The following is a 23,685-nucleotide window of genomic DNA, read 5'->3' on the forward strand; positions in this document are numbered from 1 at the left end:
TTGTACTTTATGAGATACCTTGCCTGCGGGCTAATGAATTAATACCTTTTTACACTGCAACATGATCATCTTGATCCTTTGTACTCCATGCATTTGAACATAGATTGTCCTTTTGAGCATGTTCAAGTTTTTGAAATATGGAGATTGAGAGTACTACACACGTGTGTAACAAGTGGTAGTGATATAATCCAGTATCTACATGTTGTAAGTCGAACAATGTACCTCATCACCAAGAATATGCATAAAGTCGTAAAAGTTTGGACAGTCGCTAACGTACGCATACGCTCGATGTGTCTCTCTCTCCCTCCCTGAAAAACTCGGAACCCACCGCACACCTAAGTGGGCATTGCCATGACACCCGACCATCCAGTTCCAGCCCCTGACCCTCCACTTCTGCCACCACGACCAGAAGGCCTGCTGGTCGTTGTTGCGCCTCCTGAAGCTCTGCTACCGCCACTCTTCGAGGCTCGCTTCTTCACGCCACCGAAACTTTTGTTAAAGCTACCAGAAGCCCTCTTGCGGGACGAGCCCTTCTTCTTATACCCAGATCCATAGGCTTTAGATCCACCTCTTGCTGCTGGTGCCTTGGCCGCTTTGGTAGACGGAGCCGGGCCGCCACCGAGTTGTGTATATCGGTTGTTAAAGTCTGCAACGTCTTGGTTCTGGAACTGACTAAAGTGATGACTTGTGTGGACCGCGCCGTCATCGTCGTCATCATCATCGTCCTCACCAAAATCGCCGTAGAAGGACTCCTCCTCAGACTCCTGTGCAACAGGCATCGGGTCTTCGTCTTCGCTACACAGATCCACAACGAGCCGATGATTCTGGTCGTCAACTTCCTCGTCATCATCGTCAATCTCGTGGATGATCCGTGATTGTTGAGGTCGACGGTTGCGAAGTTGCGGGTTCCTAGGCACTGGTGTGTCATCTCCATAGAATTCCCTACTGTTGTTGACCAAGGTCAAGAATTGCTTGCCATAGAGATCCACCATTTCGGGCCTAATACCAGGGATGGTCTTCATCTCATCCAGACTCATGGGCAAGTCAAGACCCATCTCACGAAGTACAGTGTCTGTGAAGATGGCTTCGCGGTGGCCTTTCCTCTCTTGCAAGGTCGTTCTCATCTTCCTGGCTCCGTTCATGAAATCGTCCAAGACTTCTCTTTGTAGGTCTGTAAGTTCTGCAGTTCGTTGATCTGCAGTAATCGGAGCTCCAACCCCCTTTCCCTTCGTGGCCTTCGATGGCTTGGCAACACGTATTGGCGCAAAGTAGTCGTCGTCGTCGACAACAAAATCATCAGTCTGGTAACCACGCGTAGTCTTGTTGCGCGTAGGATGCCGAGGAATATCAAAGTCGTCATCGTCATCGTCTTCCTCCTCCTCGTTATAAGCAAACGATCGAATCTTTTGCTTGGGCGCGCGTACAGGAGAGTCGACGTTGGTCGACGGAAACTGGGTCTGCTGCTTCTTCGTTTTCTTGGCTGCGGGTGCTTTTGCGCGTGCCTTTTGTGGTGTAGAACGTACTTGTAACTTCAATTGCTTTCGTTTGCTTTCATAGTCATTGCGTGTCGAAGCAGGCTGCAGCAGTCAGTATGTGACCATAATCAGGGTCGTAAATACGTACGTGTAGGTAGTTGGTGGCAAAGCCAACTTTGTTCACCTTGCTTCTTTCCTTGAAAGCCCCCGCGTCAAGCAAATGCTGAAAGATGCGTTCGTTATCACCTCGTTCCAGATCCTTGCCGTAGCCCCAGCCGTACTCTTCCAATCCCGAGCGCTTAATTTTAGCACTGCCAGCGCCACGGAAAGCATCTACGCACTGATGCATCGTTACATTGTCCTCGTGCACTTGACTTACGAGCTTGATGGCCATGGCAGCATACTCTGTAAGATCTTTTGTGACGAATGTGGCATCCGAACGACAATTGTCGCATGTTGAATTGCACTTAGAGGCATCGAATGCTTCACTAAAGTATCCGAGTACTTGAGCGCGTCGACAGTCGGCTTTGTTCTCGCAGTACTGGATGACGGTCCGTAGCATATCAGTCAGTCGCTGCTTCTGCTCCCAACTTCCTTCACCTTCTTGAATCATTTTGTGTAATATCCTCGAGTCGGCATACTGATAATACAAGTAGCACTCTGAACGTTTGCCGTCACGCCCAGCTCGTCCAGTTTCTTGGTAGTAGCCCTCTAAACTTTTAGGGAGCGAGTGGTGAATAACGTATCGTACGTCAGCTTTATCGATGCCCATGCCGAAGGCGATGGTAGCCACAATGACGTGGTACTCATTCTTTTGCCATTTGCGTTGAACCTCGGAGCGGTCAGCGGAATCCATTCCCGCGTGGTAATGATAGGCACGGATGCCTGCCTCGGACAACTTTTGGGCCACTTGCTCACAACTCTTCCGCGACAGACAATAGATGATTCCAGATTTGCCAATGTACCTCTCTTTAATCAGATCCGCAATACTGTTGATGACACCCTTGACTTTCGGCACAACTTCGTAGGACAAATTAGGGCGGTTAAAACTCTGAGAAAATTGACGGCAGCCCTGAATGCCGAGGTTGGCCACTACATCAGTACGAACGAGTTGGGTCGCAGTTGCAGTCAGGGCAATGACAGGTACTCCGGGAAATTGGCGGACAACGTCTCCAAGTGCCTTGTAATCTGGTCGGAAATCATGGCCCCATTGACTAACACAATGTGCTTCATCGATAACGATACGGGCAAGGTTCCCTCCAGAATGCAGTTGCTGGAAGGCACTGATCATTCTCTGGTTCTTGCTAAGCATTTCAGGAGTTAGATAGAGGATTTGTATGAACTGTTGGGGATCCCGCTGGCGTAACCCATCCATGATCATGCTCTTTTGTGCTGCGGTAGACTCTCCGTTGATCAGAAACGCTTGCATCCCGAAGCGTTGTTTGCAAGCCGTCACCTGATCCTCCATCAAACTCAAGAGTGGAGATACTACGATAGTAACTCCCCGTGTCTTGCCTGAAGCGATCACTGATGGAAGTTGGTAGCAGAGCGATTTGCCACCTCCCGTAGGCATGAGCACGAAGCAGTGTTCGCCCGAGAGTGTAGTGTTGATAGCTTCCAGCTGTCCTGGGCGAAATCCTCGCAGGCCGAAACGACGAATAAGGGCGGTCCTGAGATCCTGCGACCAGGGGAAGTTCATTCCAGGGTGGTTTTTGGCAGGCATGTTTAGCTGCTGCTTCTTCGGTGAAGCCTGCTGGTTTGGTTTAGATTGGACTTGGTTGGTAGAAGTTTCGCGGAACACCTCGCGAGATTTTGTTGATACGCGACTTTCTGCACGCTCGCCTTTCCAATCAAACCCACCCGGCGCCTGGTTCTCGATATTGGTAATCTCATGAAGGAAGTCGTCATCGTCGTCGGGTCCAAAATCTTCGCCAAAATCATCATCGTCGTTTATCTCAATAGGCTGGTGGGGCTCGCCCATGTTATTGCCGAACAAGCTTCCGTCTTCTTCAAAATCAAGCTCACCAAACTCATCCGGTGTACGCTGCGGAGCCGCCGGTCTTGGTTTCTTTGGGGATCGTCGGCGCTCTGGTGTCTCGGGTACCCGATGAGATCGCTCTCTTGACTTGCCTTTTTGCTTTCCTGATGCACTGTCGTCTGCATAGGCACGAGACCCTAGATTCAGTGGCGGTAGCGGAGACGCGGCTACTTGCTCTTCAGCGAAACGAATACGGCGGGTAGGCGTCCACACTTCCTGAGCGCCAATCTCACTTGGCTTAGTATACTGTGTCTGTGGAATCCGATTCGACCCTATATCCCTGGAAGCCTTGGGAGGCGGTCGGGCCGGACTTGCTTGAGTTGATTGTATGACCACGTTGCGGTTGTTTTTCGACTCTGTTTTGACAAGAGGCGTTGACTGCTGCTTGATGGCCGCTAAATCCAACAAGTAGAACATCTGGATCTGTATGTCCTCATTTATCTTGAACAGTCTGCTGAGGGTTTCACCATCCGCTGCGTCAAATTGACCGATGTTCAAGTCATCCTCTAGCTTCTGCTTAACCCTCTGACGTTGTCCCGTAAGTTCATCCTGTTTGGTTTTCAACGAGATCAATTGCTCTACTGCGTCCTTTCGCGAGCGAGCGCGTTCCATCCTTTCCTGTTCGCTAGGATCAGGCTTGCCAAATTCGGACAGATGTGCAACGAATGCAGCCCGTGCGCTGTCCCATGCTGAGCTTGCAGCCTTGACGTGCTTTTGCAATCTTTGACCTTCAGTACTCAGAAAGGTTTCAATCGATTCTTTGATAGCATCTCTCTTTTCTTTGGATAGTTCAGAAGAGCTTGGTATGCGTTTGTCGGGTACAAGAGCAGACTCAGCAATCTTTTTGGGGGACTGAGACTTTGCTGGGGTAGGTATGGAAATCTCTTCCGGCTGATATGGGCTTGGGCTTCGTATGGTCTTCGAAGGCGACCGTATAGGAAGCTGCGTCTGACTGGCAACTCTGCCAGGGCCAGCCATTGGTGTCTTTTCACGCACTCTCTTCATCGTTGGGATAGGTGATTTGGTCCGAGACTGTGTGTCGAAATCCATCTCGTCCAGTGCGCCGAATTCATCGTCCTCGGAGTCCAGAACTGCATGCCCAACTCTCTTAGTGCCAGGTGTGTGCGAAACTCCATTCTTTCCAGTTGTGCTCTCGATCGTGACAGGATTGTTCTTTCGGGGCGAAGGGCTACGTGTTTGCCTCCCTATCTTTCGAGCGGGTGCAATCTCAGAGGGTACGCGGCTCAGTGACTTGCGCTTACGGGCCTGTGAGGATGTCGCATTTTCTGCAGCTGCCATCTGTCGCTCCTCTTCTTCCAGTTGTAACATGGCCTCCATATCGTCATCTTCAGCTGTTACAATATGCTTTGATTGTCTACCTGCACCATCTACAATGGCCGAGTAAGGTGGGGGAGGGCTATCCGGAGCCATGACCATATCATCGATGTCCGGGAAGTCATCGTCGTCGTCGTCGTCGTCGTCAGGCTCTGGACTGAGCGCGGGCGCCTTCCGAACAGGCCTGGGGGACTTGGTGTGACGGAGGTCCGCTTCATACTCGTCGCTCTTCCGTTTTCTGCTCTTTTGCGTGCGCATTGGAATCGGCGAAGAGCAGCCCGCATCGTCTCCGGTGAGGTCGATTGAATCGACATCAATTGGCTCGCGGTACTTCGTCCTCGCAGCGGCGTGTTGAGAGGCGGGAGTGTTTTCCACGGTGGAACCAGTAAGCTTCCTCACACTCGCCGAGGAGTCCTGCAGATTACTCCTGGAACCTCCTGCATCGCTAGGCTCCCTCCGCTCTCTGCTGGTTGGGTTCGAAGAGGAAGCATATTCAGGCAGCCCCGCTATAATCAGTCTAGGCTTTCCACTGGCTGGTGTGTTTCTCAGTCTTGCCATATCTGAGGCCACGTCTTCCGCCTCTGGCGGATTGTGTATGTCGATGGTTCTTATTCGAGCGAGAGCGTGGGGTGGAGCGGGTCGTGCGACTGGCAGTGCTGGTGGGGGCGGTGGCGCGGAGGCAGGTTCAGGCTCATTGTATTCTATGTCTTCGTCCAAAAATGAAGAGTTCTGATGTGGAGTTGTCGCTGAACTCGTCGGAACTGCGTCGGGATCGTATACAACAGGCGAAATCGCGGGCGGAATGAAAGGCTTCTCGGCGATCAACCACTTGAGATGTTTGCTAAGATTGTTCCGAGGCATGAGAGCGTCGCATCGTTGATGTGGGAGTCCGCATGGATATTCTACGCGTGCATCTGCATAGGCGTCGCGGTTTTACGGGCGAGATGGTGGCGATGTCATCGATGGTGCCGTCGACCGTGTTGTGCTAACTCCGCAACGCGCCGCGCTAGCACCAAATCACGTGCAGGGTCTTGAGATGCCGAACAGCGTTGGCTCTCTGGAGTGGGCCTGCCGCTCTGCAGTCAGAGATGCCGCTCTTTACACGGACCCGCCAACACACGGGCGATAACTCATATGGGCGCTACATCCATCTGGTTTGCGACAGTAACCAGCTCTATCCGCGCGAATATGGCGCAGGTTGCGAAGTCACCAGTCGCTTCTAGGTGGCCTAACTACTTCAAAACCTAGGCTCTGAGTAGAGTCATACGTTCCGTCGTACTGAGAAAGTCTTCCGGCCAATAACTCTGTCTACCAAATCAATCACCAAAACCGATCTACCTACTTGCGTGAAGTCAACTCTCATCACGTAATACATCAAGCATCAATCATGGAGGTTACAGATAATGAGCTGTTCCAAAGGCTCTCCGCTGCAATCGCAAAGATACACTCAGGCCCTCCGCCTGCTGATGTCCTTCCGTCCACGACTACATTGAATGACGCTCGCTCCAAGCTTCAGCCTCACCTCCCCAGCCAAGGTGTCGGGCTCGAAGAGAGCATACGTCACTTACAAGAGGACCTCGCTCCAGCATTCAATGGCTCTTCTCGCTCGCCAAATTACTACGGCTTTGTGACAGGTGGCACGACACCAGCAGCACTCCTTGCCGACAATCTGGTCTCAGCATACGACCAGAACGTACAAGTCCATCTGCCAAATGAGACCATCGCCACCGACGTAGAGGACCGAGCCCTTTCTCTACTCTGTGAATTGCTCGACTTCGAACCAGAGCAATGGCCGCATCGCATATTCACTACGGGCGCGACATCAGCGAACATCCTAGGTTTGGCATGCGGACGAGAGTACGTGATTGCTGAGGCCTCAGCGCACCGTACAGATGCAGAGATTAGCGTTGGTGAGCTTGGTATTGTTGAAGCTATGCGGAGTGCCGGGATTGACGATATTCAAATATTGACTACGGTACCGCACTCATCGCTAGGAAAAGCGGCGGGCATACTAGGCCTTGGGCGGACGAGTGTCAAGTGTCTGGGGCAGTCAGAAGCACCACACAAGTTTGACATGCAGCTGCTCAAGAAATCACTCGAGCAGCCTGGTGCAGCGTCTATCGTTGCCGTCTCTGCATCGGAAGTTAACACGGGAGTCTTCGCAACCTCAGGGCTAGAAGAGATGGAAGAGATACGAAAGCTGTGCGATAGTAAGTTATATCCTTGTACGAACTACACGTGAAATAACCACTGACTGCGCACACCAACATGTAGTGTATGGGGCGTGGATACATGTCGATGGCGCATTTGGGCTCTTCGGCCGCCTGTTGACATCACCGACTTACTCTTCGATCGCCCAGGCTTGTGGAGGGCTCAACCTTGCAGACTCAATCACAGGCGATGCACACAAGCTGCTCAATGTACCATATGACTGTGGCTTCTTTCTCTCTCGGCACCGTAATATCGCTGAACGCGTATTCCAAAATCCCAACGCTGCATACCTGGCTTCTGGGAACGATGCGAACGCCATCATGTCACCACTTAACATCGGACTCGAGAACTCCCGGCGCTTCAGGGCGTTACCAGTCTACGCCAATCTTGTTGCGTATGGTAGAGAGGGTTATCGTACGATGTTGGAACGGCAGGTAGATCTCTCACGAGGAATCGCAAGATACATCCTGGAAAGCGATGGATATGAGCTCCTACCTAAGAGCAGTGCTTGCCATGAAGATATCTTGAAGGGAATTTATATCATCGTACTGTTTCGTGCAGTAGACGAAGAATTGAACAAACAGCTGGTCAATAAAATCAAGGCCACGAGGAAGATATATGTATCAGGTACAGCGTGGGATGGAAAGCCAGCGTGTAGGTTCGCAGTCTCAAATTGGATGACAGATGTTAAGAGGGATTTGCCCATCATCAAGCAAGTGTTGCAAGATGTAGTATTGGGGAAAGAGAGTAAATAGCCGCACTAGCTGACCGTTTGCCGAACCATCATAGGGATATAAGTTTTTTACATATCCTCCATCTTGTATACTTCGTATGCGGGTTCTTCGTATGGATGTGCCCTGTGTCCATTAATGATGTTTGTTTGATACCACGGAAGGACAAACCCACTTCTTCAGCGCCTCTACAGCTTTGACAGCGGTATCACGGCCCATACATATAGCCTCGATTCTATACTCATCTACCTCTTCCAGTTCACCAACTTTGCCAATCTATATAATCAGTGTCAATTGCGGAAGGTTGGTTATAGCTCCAACTTTACTTGGGACATGATTAAGATGGATATAAACATACATGTGGATTGGCAGCATCGCCCGGTCTGAACTGTCCTGTTCCTCTGCTAGTAAAGCAGCACTCGGTGTACCCGGCTGGGCCTGGGAAACGTCCCGCACCGGCACCGAAGATGGCAGCCTTACAGGCATTGACGGCGGAAGGAGGAACGAAGAATACGAGCTTGAACTTGTGCAGAGTTGCTGCCATGATGGCGCCAGGAGGAGACGGCGACTACCTAGGTATGAAAGATGCGGTTCTCAACTCTCTTTCTTTTTTTCTTTTTTTTGTTTTTTTTGTTTTGGAGACGGTAAGTATGTAACTGAGTACGCTGAGAGTCACGATGATGCAAGAGTGCTCAGGCTGGTGTTTGAGGCGGGGCTACAGTTATTGCAGATGCACGGCACCGCATATGGTATCAGCATCCAAGTGTAGCCTCGAAGTCCCGGTCAAGAGCTGGGGGAAAACACATGGAGCCTACACGTCCTCGATAGACTAGAGACGAAATTAGGACGCGGGCCAGTTCTACATTGTGTGGTAGATTCTGTCTGGACACCCCATCTAGTCTAACAGTTGAGGGCTCAGGGACAAGTGGGGCGCGCGGGGCTGACACGTGCACGGGTGTTTGTTTACGCTTTTGTCCGTTAAGGCTAGGGAAGCGTCAGGTCGCACAAGGGCACTCCGCGCAAACGGCCTCCCACCACGGCGAACCCACAGTCATAGCGACAAGCCATGGCTTCAATCTCCCCGAGGAAGTCTACGCGCGCCGCTGCGACGCGCCGAAAGGCACCCGTTGTCGACGATTCGGACCACGAGGAAAACAGGACACCGACACCCGAAGTCAAGCAGGAGGCAGACGAGGAGGATTTCACACCAGCACCAGCACCGCTCAAGACGGGCCGGGGGCGGGGAAGGCCACGGAAGACTGCAGCCCAGAATGAAGAAGCGACACCCAAACCCACGACCAGGCGGCGGACTCGCGTCACTGAGTCGGTCGAGCCCACGCAGACGCTGACCCCCGCGACAGAGAGGACCACGAGGGTGGCTTCACCCTCCAAGGCAGTGCCCAAGAAGCGTGGAAGGAAGCCCCGTTCCTCTGTTGCCCCAGCACCCGTCGAGGAGGATTCCCATTTGCTCACGCCTGAGCCCTCGATATCTCCCGAGCCTGAAGTCGAGCAGGCCTCCGAAGCCACGATTACACCGAGCTCACCGCTCGCTGGTGCTGCAGACGACACGGCGGATGATATCGCCAACGATGCGGCGAGCGACGTTACAATGACCGATCGAACGCCAGAGCCGGCACCCGAGCCAGAACCCGCGCCCGAGCCAGTCGCTGAGGTTACACAGATAGAAGCGAAAGAGGAGACACCGGTACCAGAGCCAAAGATGGAGGTCGATTCATTACCAGAGCCCCAGCCGCCGGCCAAGGTCGCCGAGGAACTCAGCACACAGCAGACCATGCTTGAGCCCATAGATATCGTGGTCAAGAGACGAGCGGCTGCCATTCCAGCGCTGCACGAGCCAGTGGCGCCCAAGCAGCGGACAGTCATCACCTGGCTTGTCCTCAACAACTTCAAGAGTTATGCTGGTCGGCAGGAGGTTGGACCCTTCCACGCCTCCTTCTCCTCCGTCGTGGGTCCCAACGGTTCCGGAAAGTCAAACGTCATCGACTCGCTCCTGTTCGTCTTTGGTTTCCGCGCAAGCAAGATGCGTCAGAGCAAGCTTTCCGCCCTCATCCACAACTCGGCCGCCTTCCCAGATCTGGATTATTGTGAAGTCGAAGTCCACTTCCAAGAAGTCAAAGACCTTGCAAACGGTGGCCACGAAGTCATCCCTGACTCGCAGCTCGTAATTTCCCGCAGAGCATTCAAGAACAACTCGAGCAAATACTACATCAACAAGAAGGAGTCTACGTTTACCATTGTCACGAACTTGCTCAAAGACCGGGGTGTGGATCTCGATCATAAGCGCTTCTTGATCTTGCAGGGTGAGGTTGAGTCGATCGCGCAGATGAAGCCAAAAGCACAGGGCGAACACGACGATGGTCTGCTTGAGTACCTCGAAGATATTATCGGCACGTCCAAGTACAAGACACCTATCGCTGAGTCTGAGGTCGAAGTGGAGAACCTGAATGAAGTATGTCGGGAAAAAAGCAGCCGTGTGCAGCACGTCGAAAAGGAGAAGAGCGGACTGGAAGAGAAGAAGAACAAGGCGCTTGCCTACATTCGTGACGAGAATGAGCTGGCCTCAAAGCAGTCCACCCTCTACCAGATCTACGTCTCCGAATTCGATGATCACATTCAAGTCGCACAAGAGTCCGTCGGTCAGCTCCAGGCGCAATTGGACGACGAGTTACAAAAACACCAGGGAAGCGAAGAAGAGATCAAGGAACTGGAGCAACGATACAAGAAGGGCGTGAAAGAGTGCGATCAACTCGAGAAGAGAAACCAGGAGTACCAGAAAGAAGTGGCCCGTGTCGACAAGGAGACGGTCAAATTTGAAGAGAAGAAGAAGTTTCTGGCTGGCAAGCAGAAGAAGCTAGAAAAGACCAAAGAGACAAGTGGCTATGGTCGTTCTGAAGCGGAGAGTCTTGCGAAGCAGTATTCCGCGGATGTCGAGCGCTACAACGAGGAGATTGCTGAGCTTGAGCAGAGCATGGAGGTCGAAGCGAAGGAACTCGAAGTTGTTCGCAAGAGCTTGGCCGGTAAAACTCAGGGTCTCTCGGATGAGATCGCGGCAAAGCAGAAGTCTTTGGAACCTTGGAGTGCCAAGATTAACGAAAAACAATCGGCTATTGCAGTCGCGCAGAGTGAATTGGACATTATGCGTGAGCGTGAGAATGCTGGCGCAAAGGGCATCGCCGAAGTTGAGGCAAAGATTGAAAGCTTGGAAGAAGCGAAACAGACCAAGGCTGCCGAGCTTGACGAATGCAAAGTCGAAAGGAAGCGTGTCGAAAAGGAGGTTCGGAAGACACAGGCTAAGCTTGAGGAGATAACTCAACAAGAGCCAATGCTGAGATCGAAGCTTTCTGGCGCAAGGGCCAAGGCGGATGAAGCTCGTGCGAGCCTTTCTTCGGCTCAGACCCAGGGCAACGTTCTGACAGGCCTCATGCGCCTGAAAGAATCAGGACGTATTGATGGCTTCCACGGTCGACTCGGAAACCTTGGTACCATCGACCAGAAGTACGATGTTGCTATCTCTACAGCCTGTCCACAGCTGGACAACATGGTTGTAGACACTGTGGAGTCTGGTCAGCAGTGCATTGAGTACCTGCGGAAGAACAACCTCGGTCGCGCCAACTTCATTCTTCTGGACCGTCTCGCGAAGCGTGACATGTCCCCAGTTCAAACACCCGAAAACGTGCCGCGTCTTTTTGATCTTGTTAAGCCTAAGCACGAAAAGCTCAAGCCCGCATTCTTCCAGGTCATGACAAATACGCTCGTAGCTGAGAATCTCGATCAAGCTGAGCGTATCGCGTATGGCGCAAAGCGATGGCGAGTCGTCACTCTAGACGGCAAGCTTATCGACACCGCGGGTACCATGAGTGGTGGTGGAAGCAGAGTGGTCAAGGGAAAGATGTCCTCCAAGCTTGCGTCTGATGTCTCAAAAGACCAGGTTACAAAGCTTGAACATGATCGGGACGCGCTCGAACAGACTTTCGCCGAGTTCCAGCAAGAGCTGCGGGAGCTTGAGACTGCGCTGAGAGATCTCAATCAGCAAATACCTGAATTGGATACCAAGTCGCAAAAACTTGCGCTTGAACTGGAGAGTTTCGATCGTAATATTGCAGATTGTCAACGTCGCATCGCGGAGTTGGGCAATGAACAGACATCCACAAAGACTGACAAGGGACGCATCGCATCACTGGAAAAGAACATTGCCTCAATGGAGAAGGAGGTCGCTAAGCTCCGTGCCGAGACTGAAGACATCGAAGCCGAGATCAAGGGTCTTCAGGACAAGATTATGGAGATTGGTGGAGTCAAGCTACGAGGTCAGAAGGCCAAGGTCGATGGTCTGAAAGGGCAGATCGACACTCTGACCGAGCAAGTATCAAATGCCCAGGTCGCCAAGTCAAAAGAAGAGAAGCAGCGTGCTAAGCACGAGAAGGCGCACAACGATGCTATCAAGGAGCTGGAAAAGCTCGCCATCGATGCAGAGAAGGTTGAAGAGGACATGGCTTCGCAACAACGCGATGTTTCCGGAATTCGACAACAAGCTGAAGAGGCGCAAGAAGAGCTTGAGACCAGGAAAGAGGAGCTGCAGCTAGTCAAGAAGGATCTTGACGAGAAGTTGGCGGAACTCAACGAGACGCGTGCAGTCGAAATCGAAATGCGCAACAAGCTCGAAGAGAGCCAGAAGACTTTGAATGAGTACCAGAAGAAACAAGCCTACTTCCATGACAAGCTGAGCAAGCTCTCGTACCAGAGCGTTACCGACCTGGGCGAAGAGCAGGAGGGTGAAGGTCAGGGCCTTCCATCTTACAGTAAAGACGAGCTTCAAGACATGGACAAGGCCACCCTCAAAGACCAAATCGCCCACTTGGAGAAGAAGAACGAATCCACACAAGTCGACCTAGCTGTCCTCGCCGAATATCGCAAGCGTGTCGAAGAGCACGCCGCACGCTCCACAGATCTCGCCTCTGCTGTCAGCGCCCGTGACGCAGCAAAGCATAAATGCGAAGAGCTCCGACGTCTCCGCAAGGAAGGTTTCAAGGCTGGGTTTGACATCATCACTGCCCGCCTTAAGGAGATGTACCAGATGATCACCATGGGTGGTAACGCCGAACTGGAATATGAGGATACACTTGACGCCTTTTCCGAGGGCATTCGCTTCTCCGTCATGCCTCCGAAAAAGTCATGGAAGAACATCAGCAACTTGTCTGGTGGTGAGAAGACGTTGAGTTCTCTGGCTTTGGTTTTTGCTCTACATCACTACAAGCCTACGCCATTGTATGTCATGGATGAGATTGACGCAGCCCTGGACTTCCGAAACGTGAGCATCGTGGCGAGTTACATCAAAGAGAGGACGAAGAATGCTCAGTTCATTGTCATCTCACTCAGAAACAACATGTTCGAGCTTGCGTCGCGGTTGGTGGGCGTTTACAAGGTTAATCATATGGTAAGTTCACATTGGTACACATCAAATGGGTTAAGCATCAGTTACTGACTACAAGCAGACGAAGAGTGTTACGATTGAAAACAAAGACTATATCACCGGACGGGCTTGATTAGTTGATGGTGGGTAACGATGGCTCTTGTGTTTGGTGTTTGGCGCTGGAGAACCCATGGGCATGCATTTGGTATAGAGCGGGTTGGGTTGGGATGAAAACATGATACCACGCTCAAATACGTGTAGTCTAGTACTGAATGAATGCAATGTTGGACGTTTCCATATCTACAACAACATGATTTCCCTCGATGGAACGATTGCAATCGTACAGTCCAAATTAGCTTTCCTCTATCCGTTAGGTCCTTTCGACTCTTTGAGTGAGAGCAGTATCAGGAGTCTGTTTTCACTTTCCCTGCCACATTCATCGGTCATGCTCCTGGACGAACCGTCATAGCGCCTCTCTACCCAACAACAGAACTTCCCGACTCCTATGTTGTTATGGTTTTCTGACTTACACAGACTCGCCACTCGTTACTTTCCACCTCTTGGTCCTGGCCTTTCTCACTAACCTACTTGAGCAGACAAACACAGGCACTACCAATTACAAGCTTACGCACCCATACCCACATACCCACCCCCTGCCTCTACTCACCCCAGACCTGCAACCCACCTTCGACAGCTACTAGGTTGATCGAGTATCGCACCCTATACGCCACTACAACAACCCAACAATCTAACCACCCTTCAATATCATTTCACCCCGAGTAAGTTAGCATGTCTCCAGCTCACGACACCATCATGTCCTTCGTCACTGGTCAGTAATGTCCCTATACGAACTGCATATCGGACATGGAATAACTTTGTGTACTTACATATAGGCGCCGACTCTGACTTGTTGAGAAGACGCTCAGACGAATACACCAGCAGCGCAGAAAAGACCAACGCCGCTACATACACGCCAGAGAAGACGCCCAAAAACGCTCGTGTTAAGAAGGACAAAAACCAGGCAATGGAAGATCGAAATCTCCGAAACACCAGATCTACCCAGACCAGCCCAACTACCGAGAAGGGAGCATCTGCATCGAGCGAATCAAGCATTTCCACATCAATGGCTGATTCCAGTGAAGGTATTACCACAGGGTCAGTATCATCGACCAAGGCCGGGCGTGCAGACAGGGATGCCCAGAACTTTGTTGCCCGGTCGAAAGATCCCCGCGCCGTGACCAAGAAGGATTAATCACAAGGCAAGAAGCGCGCAGCAGATGAAAAGAAGGGCGGTCGAGCAAAGCGTCAAGTCCGGTCCTCTCAGGAGCTGGGTCTAACCTACAACAGCATCAAGGCTATTAATATGCCTCCTCGTCCCGGTCAAGTTCCTGGCCAAGTTCCTCCCGCACCTGTCTTTGGTACTTTTCCCTTTGGTGACACAGAAGATCATCAGAACAGCATGATTATTTACTGGCTGGATGATCTGGAGCACACATATGCGAAAACGACTGAGCTGTACAACGAAACGTTTCCAAATGATAAGGTGACTGATGAAGCTGTACGTCGTCGTCACATTAGATCTTTGGAGCGGCTTCAGAAGCGCTACGGTGCAAAGCCTGTGGCGCAGATTGGCATAGTCGGCAAGAATATCGCAAGGCGTGGTAGGCCGCGTGCACCACGTCTGAGTGGTATCGAGCCCGAGAATGATCCTTCCGACGCTGCTTCTCCATCTGAAGAGCAAATTGAAAGCGATGTCTCCGCCCCTGAAGATAATTTGGCTCCTACATTTCCGTCTCCTCCAAAGGGTAGCCTGGCCAAAGCTACGAATCAGGCACAACGCGAGAAACGGAACCACCAGGGCCATGAGTTCGACAAGGCTTGTATCGTTGTTTGGCACGACGCTGATAAGATGTCGTTCAAGGACATCCGCACGAGGCTCGACAACGAGCGTGGATGGTCCCTGGGTGAGCCCACGGTCAAGAAGGAGTACACGAGGGCTCGTGCTCGCATCTGGGGCACGGCTGCACCGGACATGGCTACTGACGAGGACGAAAATGGAGAAAGAGATGCGACTGAAGACGGGGAAGGAGAAGACGTTGAAATGAAGGAGGACTTGATTGAACAGGATGAGATATGAGTTGGAGATGACGGGGTAGCCTGCACTGTCAAACAGCAACACGGAAAGTCTGTCGGAGCCAACATGAGGAGGACCTAAAATGTGTGCATGAAAACACACCCGCCTGCCGTGAGCTTATCATACTTTTTGGTGTATCAAATCGTGTTCGTGTATTCATTCTATCGTGTGAGGCGGTGATGCTCGCCCTCTCTTTCATTAGTTTTAGCCTGACGCACGGGCCAACTCGCCGCGGCTTTGAACCGCGACTGATTCCATCACTTCTACACGACAGCGAGCCATTTGGCTATATCGACACCAACCGCCCCCACACGACCGAAGAACGCGCCGGCGACGCCATCGAAGAACGCACGCGAACACGTCGCCTATATCGGGAGCGCTTCACCAGATTTCGAGCGCGGTGATAGCGTGAATGACGGCGCGCGCACCCCTCAACCGTTCTTCCGCCCCCCGGCGCGCTCTCACACTCCGCCGTTGAAACAAACGCCTATATTAATACCTGGACTTGACTCCAACTCGTTCAACGCATTTATCCCGCTGCTCAGCTACCGCCACACTACACGCGACCATGTCCGACGAGAACCCGCCCCCGAACGGCGGCGGTGGTGACGCCAGCATAGACCAGGATGAGGATGACTTTCGCAAGATCATGCAACAGATGTCACGGGGTGCTGCAGAGGGCGAAGAAGATCTCTTGGGTGGCATCGCCGATAGGCCGCTGGACATTGGTGAGAAGGCCGACGACGCAGTCGACTACGAAGACATCAGCGACGACGACCTGCCGGACGAGGAGTTTGACTCGGGCGAGGGCGCCGATAGCACCCAGAACTTCAGCGGAACTACCCTACAGGACTCTGGCGGCGCAGTGGACAACGAAGATGTAGACATGGACGATCTTTTTGGCGACAACAACGATGACAACGACGATAACGATGATCTCTTCGGCGATGACCCCAGTCACTCTGACCCGGTGCAAACATCTACACAACACGAAGACGATCCTCTTACTTCCATCGAAGACTTGGTCCAAGAAGGCTTCGACACTATCGCAAAGGATACGCCACAGCCCGCTACTCGCAACACCGCTGCTGGTGCTGCACAGCAAGAGATAGAGGAGGAAGAAGAGGAGGACCCCGAGGTGCGCGAGCAACTGGCTCTATTCGCACAATCTTCGCGCAAGAAAGACGAGCCAGCGGCTGCTCCAGTCAAGACATCACGGGAAGAATTTGAAAAGATCTGGCCCAATTTCGAGGCGGACAAACCACCACGGTTCTTCAGTCTGGTACCACGAAAGCGTGCTTTTTACATCCCCAAAGTTCCTCAAAAGACGCCGAAACCCTTCCAGCTTAATAAGCTCACCCTGGACCTTGCGACGGATCAAGAGAAAAGTTTCCGCTTACAGCCTACAACGACTACCGCTAAATCGGGTAGACAGCAAGATGAGGAGCAGGGCGGTCTAATTCAAATCACCAACACTGCAGAAGAGGACGGCGATAGCGAAGATCAGCTGGAACTCGATAACCTCGATACCATTGACGACCGTGAGATGATCGGCAATGTGTCGTGGAGTGACCTGAGGATTGCCTGCGAAGACTGGGATGTGCCAGATGGTGCAAGCGATATAACCTTGTCCGACGAGAACCAGGCACCAACGCCGCCCGACAGCAACGGCGGTATCGACTCTGAGCAACTGTCGCCAAACAAGAAGCGGAGACTCGGAAGCCGTGACCAGCCTATTCACTTCTCTGTCTACGATCACATGGAGCTGCCCACATGGGACGATCCCGAGCTCGAGACGGCGCGATTGTCGAAGAAGATTCTTCTCGACATGAACGACCCACATCTTCTGCTTGATGTACAGCAGCCCAGTGCAGAGCCACCAAAACCTCGAACATTAGGCCTAGGTCTTAAGCGTGATAGCCGCGGAAGCCTGGCAAACCCCATGTTCAAGCGTTACAACATCTCCAATGATGAGGCATATGACGCTCTGAAGGAAAGCAGCCAGCAGAAGGTCCGTAGTACGATTGGCCACATGAATGTTGAGCACAGCTTGCCCGCACTGAAGTTGCAATATCCCTTCTACAAGGTTGCGCTGTCGGATCGCGAGCTCCGTTCCTTCCATCGTCCTACTGTTACCTTCAAGCCTGGAGAACGAGCTAGCATCACACCGCTCAAGTCCGTCAAAAGGAAGCACAAGAAAAACCTCAAGCCCTCCGAGGCCTTCGCGTCAGCCGAAGATCTCAACATTGGTGACAATTCCGACCTGCTTCTTGCCGAGTACTCTGAGGAGTACCCCACTACCCTGTCCAACTTTGGTATGGGTGTCAAGATCCTCAACTACTACCGCCGAAAGGACATGGAAGACACTGCACGACCGAAACCGGAAGACGGAATCGGCGAGACCTCAGTGCTGCTACCACAGGATAAGAGTCCGTTCTCGTTGTTCGGTCAGGTTGAACCGGGCCAGCAAGTGCTGACGCTTCACAACGCCATGTACCGAGCTCCTGTGTTCAAGCATAAGCCCGAACAGACTGATTTCCTTGTGAGCAGAAGTTGGACCGGGGTTAATGGCCCCAGGTACTACATGCGAAACATTCCGAACCTCATGGTCGTCGGCCAACAGTTTCCCTCTGTTGAGGTGCCTGGTACACATGCTCGCAAAGTTACTGAAGCCTCGAAGAAGCGACTCAAGATGCTTGCATTCCGATTGTACCGGAAGGGGCAGCAGAAGAATGCGCGTCAGCCTTGGGTTAGTAACGAGATGATCAAGCAGCATTTGCCTGGTACCGAGATTGCGCAGAATCGTTCTCGAATGCGAGAAATCATGAAGTATCAGAAGGACATTGGTACTTGGGAGCCGGTACCGGGCGAGACTGTACCTGAGGAACCGATCCTACGTACTTGGATCAAGCCAGAAGACGTCTGTCTGATCGACTCGATGCATGCTGGTGACAAACAGCTGCAAGACGCCGGTATCAAATCCAACGAGATCCGTGATGACGAGGAAGAGGCTGATAATGAGAACGCTGATGTCAAACTTGCGCCCTGGAACACAACGAAGAACTTCCTCAACGCCTGCGCTGGCAAGGCTATGTTGGAGCTCCATGGTGACGGTGATCCTACTGGTCAAGGCCTAGGTTTCAGCTTCATCAAGGTCTCGATGAAGGGTGGTTTCAGGGATGTCGGTGAGAGCGCAGCTGATCGTCTTGATAACAAGAAGATGAAAGAGCTTGGCGGTCACAGCTACAACGTTCAGCGCCAGCAGGTCATGTACGAGAATGCCATCAAGCGTATCTGGAACAAACAGAAGGAGAGTTTGTCTGCCCAAAACCCACCGTCCGACACCGAAGACGACGTTGACTCTGCTGTCAACCAAACAAACCACAGTCGCCAACGTTCCGAAGTAGGTACTCCAGCTATGCGTCCTGATGATGAGACCATGTCCCAGATGTCTCGCAATAGTAATGCGGACAACCGTGGCAAGAAGCTCAAGATTACTCGTACTATCAAGAACAAGTACGACGAGTTCGAAGATGTCACTGAGATAATCACCGACCCTGCTGTCATCCAGCTTTACATTAAGCACAAGCGACAAGAGCGTCTACTCAACATGCGCATTGAAGACATCAAGCCAACTGGTGATCCTGAAGTGGACAAGGCACAAAAGATCAAGCTGAAGGCGGAATTGGCGCGTCTAGCTCGCAACATAGAGCGTCGCGAAGGCCGTGAAAAGGCAAAAGGATTGCACAAGTCGCAGACGGGAGAAGGTGGAGCGACTGGTGGGCCAGGAAAGGGTGGAGCCACACCTCGCAAGTGTGCAAACTGCGGCGAGGTGGGCCACATCAAGACAAACAAAAAGTAAGTCGTCAAGATTCACTCTTTATTGAACGAATCCGCTAACACAATCCCTAATAGGCTCTGCCCGCTCCTCAACGGCCAAAGGAAGCAAAACGACACGTTCAGGGACGCAAATGCAAGTGCTGCATCTCCCGCTACTGTTGTTCCCGCTACCCCTTCTTTCGCTGGTTCACCGTCTTAGAAATAACCGCTGTGGGAGAAAAAGGATGACATCAACGAGGTTTAATAGCCGCTACGTATCTTGACTGGGTTTGTACGGTTGTACAAGCATGCCAAGAGGTAATGGTGGATCGAGACACTGACGCGCTACGTGTCTCAACGTGAAGGGTTTGAAGTCTTTTTCTTAATGCATAGCATGGCGTTGGTGGAATAGCTTTCTCATGATACGGGAAGTATCAGTCAAAAACAACTTTGGGATTTTCGAGCCTGGATGGCTCTGATGGTGTTTATTTGTTCATGGGTACAGAGTACCCAGTTGTGTGGCCCTGGCTGTTGCTTCTTCCAAGCATAGTAATTTGTACAACATCCTTGGTCCAGATGGAAGAATAAAAACAGTCTTCTGCCTCTCATGTTCACTGTTGTTGGAGATTGTTGGAGCAGAGCACACGGCTTTGGGAGCGAAACTGTACATGGTGTTACACATACAGTCTCATACATTGTCTATACAAGAAGATGAAAAAGAGTTTGGTACAGACGGCGAGAAGACTGAAGCAAAACCATGTGAACTCTCTCGCAATGCTACAGCACTCAAAAATGATAACAGTTTCCACTCCGCCGTTATACACATCCTATGTTCGCCTAGACACCTCATCCCATCCCATCCCGCTTATCCTACACGTTCCATTATTCGTCCAGATAGCCAATCTTGCAAAACTGGTTCAGGCTCCGCACGTCCAATTGTGCGGTCAAGAGTGCGCCGAGCAACGTCTCCTTTCGAGGTAGTATATCCGCCTTGACTTTCCACGAGCTACCGTTGAAGTTGAAGATCTCCATATCGTCGTCGTCATATTCCTCTTCGTCGTCGTGGTTCACGTGCCCATTTGGTTGTTGCACGCCCTTGACCAGGGGCTCGCCACCCTTCGATTTGTCGCCTAAACGTTTGAGAGTCGACAGCGCACGGTGGACGATGAGCTGGAAGCCTTCCCGGTCATGGTCCATAGGTCGCTGACCGCGGTGATTTGGCGGTTGTGGGGGGTGTGGGATGGCTGCATCGGTAGCGGAAAGCGACATTGCAAACTTCAGTAGGCTATGCGCCCAACCATCCTCTGACTCAAGCCATGAGCGACAGATGCCAGTTTCAGGCCCTGGGGCTAAACTAGCGAGTATGTCTGCAGCTAGCATGCCCTGCATAAGGTATGCTTTTCTTGACTCCGCAACGCGCGCTTCGAACATGCGTACTTCCTTGGGGCGTGGCTCTTTCATCTGGTACATTTTGTTTTCGATGTAGTTGCGGTCCGGCACAACGGAGATGGCAAGAGCGAAGGAACGCGTCAGAAGGTCATATGCAGGGGTGGATGTTGCCTCATTGACGAAGATTTGCTTATAGTACGTCCTGTTGGGATCGTCGCGAGCGAGGAGTTTTGCAAGACTGTCAACAGCAGAGGGGAGATAGCGGTGGATTTGCGGGTTGAAAGGCGTAAACTTAACAGGCTCAGCGGGTCGTGGAACTGGTGCAAAAGCGCATAGGAAATGCAACACAGCGTAGGCATCTTCGCGGTTGGGTAAAACAACCTTGGCGCTGGTGTTGGAGAAGAAAGTAACGACATCTTTCATGAAGTCGAAGGTGTTGATATGCGATCGTAGTAATAGTACGCGGGTCCCAACAAGCCGTATGAAGTTTGCAAGGAATTTGATGACAGGAGGACTGACCAGGGAGTCGTGGTTAACCTCCAGGAAGGACAGGTTTCGGAAAATGGTTGTGATTGCGAGCAATCGATCCGCAGTGCGATCGAGCATGTACTCCTTCGAACCAGCCTGTGGGAGCTCTTGTAGTGCTGAAGCCTCCTCGCGACAGTGGTGCAGAACGTCCTCGTATGGTGTGAGATCGATAATGTCAGTGACTTCGGGATTATCGTTCCCTAGTATTTCCAATTGATCTTCCGCGTACTCCACCAACACCTCGGTGAGATCTTCGCAGTGCGACAAATTGAATTGTACGGTGTTATCGTAAGTTATACGCGTGAGGGTGTCCAGCCCCAGTCGCACCTCCGCATGGAGTCCCGATTTGATGCTCATGTTGATAGCTCGAACATCGATAACACCCATCTCCGGCAGTAATGGCACATTTGGTTTGTAGTTTGTAATCGTGTCGATCATGTTCTTGAAATTGTCGGAATCGAAGTCGAGGCCTCCCCATGTGTCTTGCGTTCGGTAAGCGGGTTGGTAGACCCGGGTGCCATCATCTTGCTCAATTACTGGCTTGCGTTTCTCGGGCTCCTCTACAGCAGCTGCTGCCGGGTCGGTGGTGGCATTATCCTCCTGCTTCATCGGTGACGACTGGGACTGGCTAGGCTCTTGGCCCTGAGTGGGAGTCCCTTCCAGCTGTCTGCTGAGGCTTTTGCGCGCGTTTCCGTCGGGCTGTGGTGTGTTGCCATTAACGCTTGGAAGCGCTGCGTTACTCTGCAGAGGTGTCGACTGGTGTGGATGTGGGGATGGCTCGAGTTGCTGATGTGGCTGCTGAGCCGGCGGAAGCGATTGCCGTTGTTGCTGCTGCTGTTGTTGTTGCTTCATGGCCTCCTGCGATCTCTGTAGTTGCTGGAGATACTCCTGGTGTCCTGGAACGTTGGCCGGTTGCCCTGGCATAGTCGGTCTTGTTGGCGACATCTGCTGACCCATAGATCCCATCTGCCCCATTTGACCCATTTGCCCCATCTGTCCCATCTGTCCTTGCGGAGGCATGCCTTTCTGCTGCATTTGCTGCTGCCTTTGGAGGTAAGCAGTTTCGTAGAGGCTCAGATATTGTTCGTATATCTGGCGCAATTCGTTGGGAGCATTAGGGAACTGTTGCGGATGTATGCTCATCATCTGCGCGATCCTGGGCCATCCATTTTGCTGCGTCACAAATCGGTGACCCTTGAAGCGCATAACAGCCGCGTAAAGGTTCTGGAGATTTGTCGGACGGCCAGCGCAGAGGGGCTGGTGATTGAAGGGCCGGTTGTGCTGGGTCATTAGTGCCTGGACATTCTTAATGAACTGGTTGTATTGTGATTGCGGATTCTGTGTTTGTCCCTGGGCCTGCATCATGTTCTGCTGCATGCCTGGGTGCTGCATAGGGTTCTGCATTGCGCCGGGCATCTGCGCGCCCGGTTGTTGTCCTTGGCGCGCGGCCATGTTGCTCGCGGCAAGGTTGCCCAACTGCTGCTGCTGCTGCAGGCGCATCGCGTATTGTCTTTGCGCCTCTTGTTGGCGACTCTGTAGGTTTTGCGACAGTTGGACTGACTGCACTGGGAACTGGTTTCCCGAGTTGGCGGCGTTGAAGGCCTGGTTCATGGGCGAGGCCTGGAAGTTCATGGGAGACATCTGCGGCGCATGGGGGTTTTGCGCGGGCGAGGCAGTATTCATCCGCTGGCCTCCCATTTGGCCAGGCGCAAAGTGCTGGCTTTGCATAGTAGGGGAAGGCGTGTTGGTGAAGGCTTGTTGGTGTTGGAAGCCGAATTGGGCTTGCTGCGAAGGTGTCTGGGAGCGCGATAGCGAGAGGGCAGCGCCAGTGGAATCTCGTTTCTGGGGCACCGACGGCATAGGGTTGTATGGGCGCGCGCCGTTCATCTGGGGGTTTGCGATGGCGCTCGGGTCGATGAAGCTCGAGGGATCGTACATTCCGTTTTGGGGAGACTGGAAGTCCATGATGGTGCGCTACTGCCGCGAATGGCTGAGAAGGGCGGGGAGAGGGAACGGACAGTCGCGTAAAGGGAGAGACGAGCGAGAGAGCGATGGGGGTACGTGAGTGCCTGGATTTGACTTGGCTAGCCTTTGGTCAGCACGCATGTTGATGTTTAGATGGACGCGACTCTAGCAGCAGCACTCGCACGAGGTCCAGAACAGACACGCAACAGAGGGAGGGAGGGAGGATGAGATAATACACACCACGCGACAATAGACCGACGCTAAAATGATCTTCTCATCAGGGCAGGACGGAAAACGAGTGGCTTCCAATGCGGTCGATAACTTCACGTACCGCAGACGCGCTTTGCGGACTATGCGTTGCTGAGAGCGGAGGAAGGAACAGTTTTCTTGGCAGCCTCCCAGCCTCTACTTACTAGCCTTGTCGGGCATCACGAGACCAAGCAGTGTCCGCGACTTGAAAACTGAAAGCACGTCGCCGCAGACAGCAGCGACAGCAAGCTCACCAAAACATACACACAGGCACAGTCGCATCCGGAGCAGCAGACGCGTTCGCGCGTCGCGACAGGCCAGTGGAGTGCCTGCGTTGCCGGCAACTCACAAGCCTAGTCTAACTCAATTTGATTTCTCCGGGT

The 23,685-nt window shown here is 52.4% G+C and overlaps 7 protein-coding genes across 7 annotated transcripts; 4 read left to right on the plus strand and 3 right to left on the minus strand.

The window, feature by feature from the left end:
* Positions 1 to 87: 87 nt before the first annotated feature.
* CC77DRAFT_956336 (hypothetical protein) lies at positions 88 to 5,793 on the minus strand. The gene is made up of 2 exons (XM_018535507.1): positions 1,624 to 5,793; positions 88 to 1,577 (listed from the first exon to the last, which is right to left on the minus strand). Exons 1-2 carry the CDS (start codon positions 5,707 to 5,709, stop codon positions 336 to 338), a joined length of 5,328 nt encoding a protein of 1,775 aa, XP_018389098.1. The 5' UTR covers positions 5,710 to 5,793; the 3' UTR covers positions 88 to 335.
* Positions 5,794 to 5,929: 136 nt separating this feature from the next.
* Positions 5,930 to 8,022, plus strand: CC77DRAFT_1017334 (pyridoxal-dependent decarboxylase). Its single transcript, XM_018524390.1, has 3 exons — positions 5,930 to 7,058; positions 7,123 to 7,916; positions 7,966 to 8,022. The coding sequence occupies exons 1-2, from the start codon at positions 6,236 to 6,238 to the stop codon at positions 7,812 to 7,814; spliced, it is 1,515 nt and encodes a 504-aa protein (XP_018389099.1). The 5' UTR covers positions 5,930 to 6,235; the 3' UTR covers positions 7,815 to 7,916; positions 7,966 to 8,022.
* On the minus strand, positions 7,584 to 8,654 carry CC77DRAFT_1017335 (hypothetical protein). The gene is made up of 3 exons (XM_018524391.1): positions 8,149 to 8,654; positions 7,966 to 8,066; positions 7,584 to 7,916 (listed from the first exon to the last, which is right to left on the minus strand). The coding sequence occupies exons 1-3, from the start codon at positions 8,332 to 8,334 to the stop codon at positions 7,862 to 7,864; spliced, it is 342 nt and encodes a 113-aa protein (XP_018389100.1). The 5' UTR covers positions 8,335 to 8,654; the 3' UTR covers positions 7,584 to 7,861.
* CC77DRAFT_982509 (condensin subunit Cut3) lies at positions 8,615 to 13,522 on the plus strand. Its single transcript, XM_018536119.1, has 2 exons — positions 8,615 to 13,242; positions 13,301 to 13,522. Exons 1-2 carry the CDS (start codon positions 8,857 to 8,859, stop codon positions 13,349 to 13,351), a joined length of 4,437 nt encoding a protein of 1,478 aa, XP_018389101.1. The 5' UTR covers positions 8,615 to 8,856; the 3' UTR covers positions 13,352 to 13,522.
* A 509-nt stretch (positions 13,523 to 14,031) lies between these two features.
* CC77DRAFT_1091875 (hypothetical protein) lies at positions 14,032 to 15,505 on the plus strand (the record flags this gene model as incomplete). Its single annotated transcript, XM_018529601.1, has 3 exons — positions 14,032 to 14,047; positions 14,112 to 14,373; positions 14,566 to 15,505. 3 exons carry the CDS (start codon positions 14,032 to 14,034, stop codon positions 15,353 to 15,355), a joined length of 1,068 nt encoding a protein of 355 aa, XP_018389102.1. The 3' UTR covers positions 15,356 to 15,505.
* Positions 15,506 to 15,920: 415 nt separating this feature from the next.
* On the plus strand, positions 15,921 to 19,391 carry CC77DRAFT_928496 (hypothetical protein; the record flags this gene model as incomplete). The annotated part of the gene is made up of 2 exons (XM_018534059.1): positions 15,921 to 19,210; positions 19,268 to 19,391. 2 exons carry the CDS (start codon positions 15,921 to 15,923, stop codon positions 19,389 to 19,391), a joined length of 3,414 nt encoding a protein of 1,137 aa, XP_018389103.1.
* A 386-nt stretch (positions 19,392 to 19,777) lies between these two features.
* CC77DRAFT_1091877 (hypothetical protein) lies at positions 19,778 to 23,421 on the minus strand. The gene is made up of 2 exons (XM_018529602.1): positions 23,294 to 23,421; positions 19,778 to 23,172 (listed from the first exon to the last, which is right to left on the minus strand). Exon 2 carries the CDS (start codon positions 23,051 to 23,053, stop codon positions 20,054 to 20,056), a length of 3,000 nt encoding a protein of 999 aa, XP_018389104.1. The 5' UTR covers positions 23,054 to 23,172; positions 23,294 to 23,421; the 3' UTR covers positions 19,778 to 20,053.
* Positions 23,422 to 23,685: the final 264 nt, after the last annotated feature.

This window comes from Alternaria alternata, assembly GCF_001642055.1.
Source record: "Alternaria alternata strain SRC1lrK2f unplaced genomic scaffold CC77scaffold_4, whole genome shotgun sequence".
NCBI lineage: Eukaryota > Fungi > Ascomycota > Dothideomycetes > Pleosporales > Pleosporaceae > Alternaria > Alternaria alternata.

What these genes read in the sequence shown, in the direction of transcription:
- CC77DRAFT_956336 (XM_018535507.1), bottom strand. Translation starts at nt 5,709, where the DNA reads ATGCCTCGGAACAATCTTAGCAAACATCTCAAGTGGTTGATCGCCGAG. An exon ending in TTGCCACCAACTACCTACAC is followed by an intron (nt 1,578 to 1,623) that starts GTACGTATTTAC and finishes TGACTGCTGCAG; the next exon opens with CCTGCTTCGACACGCAATGA.
- CC77DRAFT_1017334 (XM_018524390.1), top strand. Translation starts at nt 6,236, where the DNA reads ATGGAGGTTACAGATAATGAGCTGTTCCAAAGGCTCTCCGCTGCAATC. An exon ending in GATACGAAAGCTGTGCGATA is followed by an intron (nt 7,059 to 7,122) that starts GTAAGTTATATC and finishes ACCAACATGTAG; the next exon opens with TGTATGGGGCGTGGATACAT.
- CC77DRAFT_1017335 (XM_018524391.1), bottom strand. Translation starts at nt 8,334, where the DNA reads ATGGCAGCAACTCTGCACAAGTTCAAGCTCGTATTCTTCGTTCCTCCT. An exon ending in GCGATGCTGCCAATCCACAT is followed by an intron (nt 8,067 to 8,148) that starts GTATGTTTATAT and finishes CTGATTATATAG; the next exon opens with ATTGGCAAAGTTGGTGAACT. An exon ending in GCTGTAGAGGCGCTGAAGAA is followed by an intron (nt 7,917 to 7,965) that starts GTGGGTTTGTCC and finishes TAATGGACACAG; the next exon opens with GGCACATCCATACGAAGAAC.
- CC77DRAFT_982509 (XM_018536119.1), top strand. Translation starts at nt 8,857, where the DNA reads ATGGCTTCAATCTCCCCGAGGAAGTCTACGCGCGCCGCTGCGACGCGC. An exon ending in TTTACAAGGTTAATCATATG is followed by an intron (nt 13,243 to 13,300) that starts GTAAGTTCACAT and finishes GACTACAAGCAG; the next exon opens with ACGAAGAGTGTTACGATTGA.
- CC77DRAFT_1091877 (XM_018529602.1), bottom strand. Translation starts at nt 23,053, where the DNA reads ATGGACTTCCAGTCTCCCCAAAACGGAATGTACGATCCCTCGAGCTTC.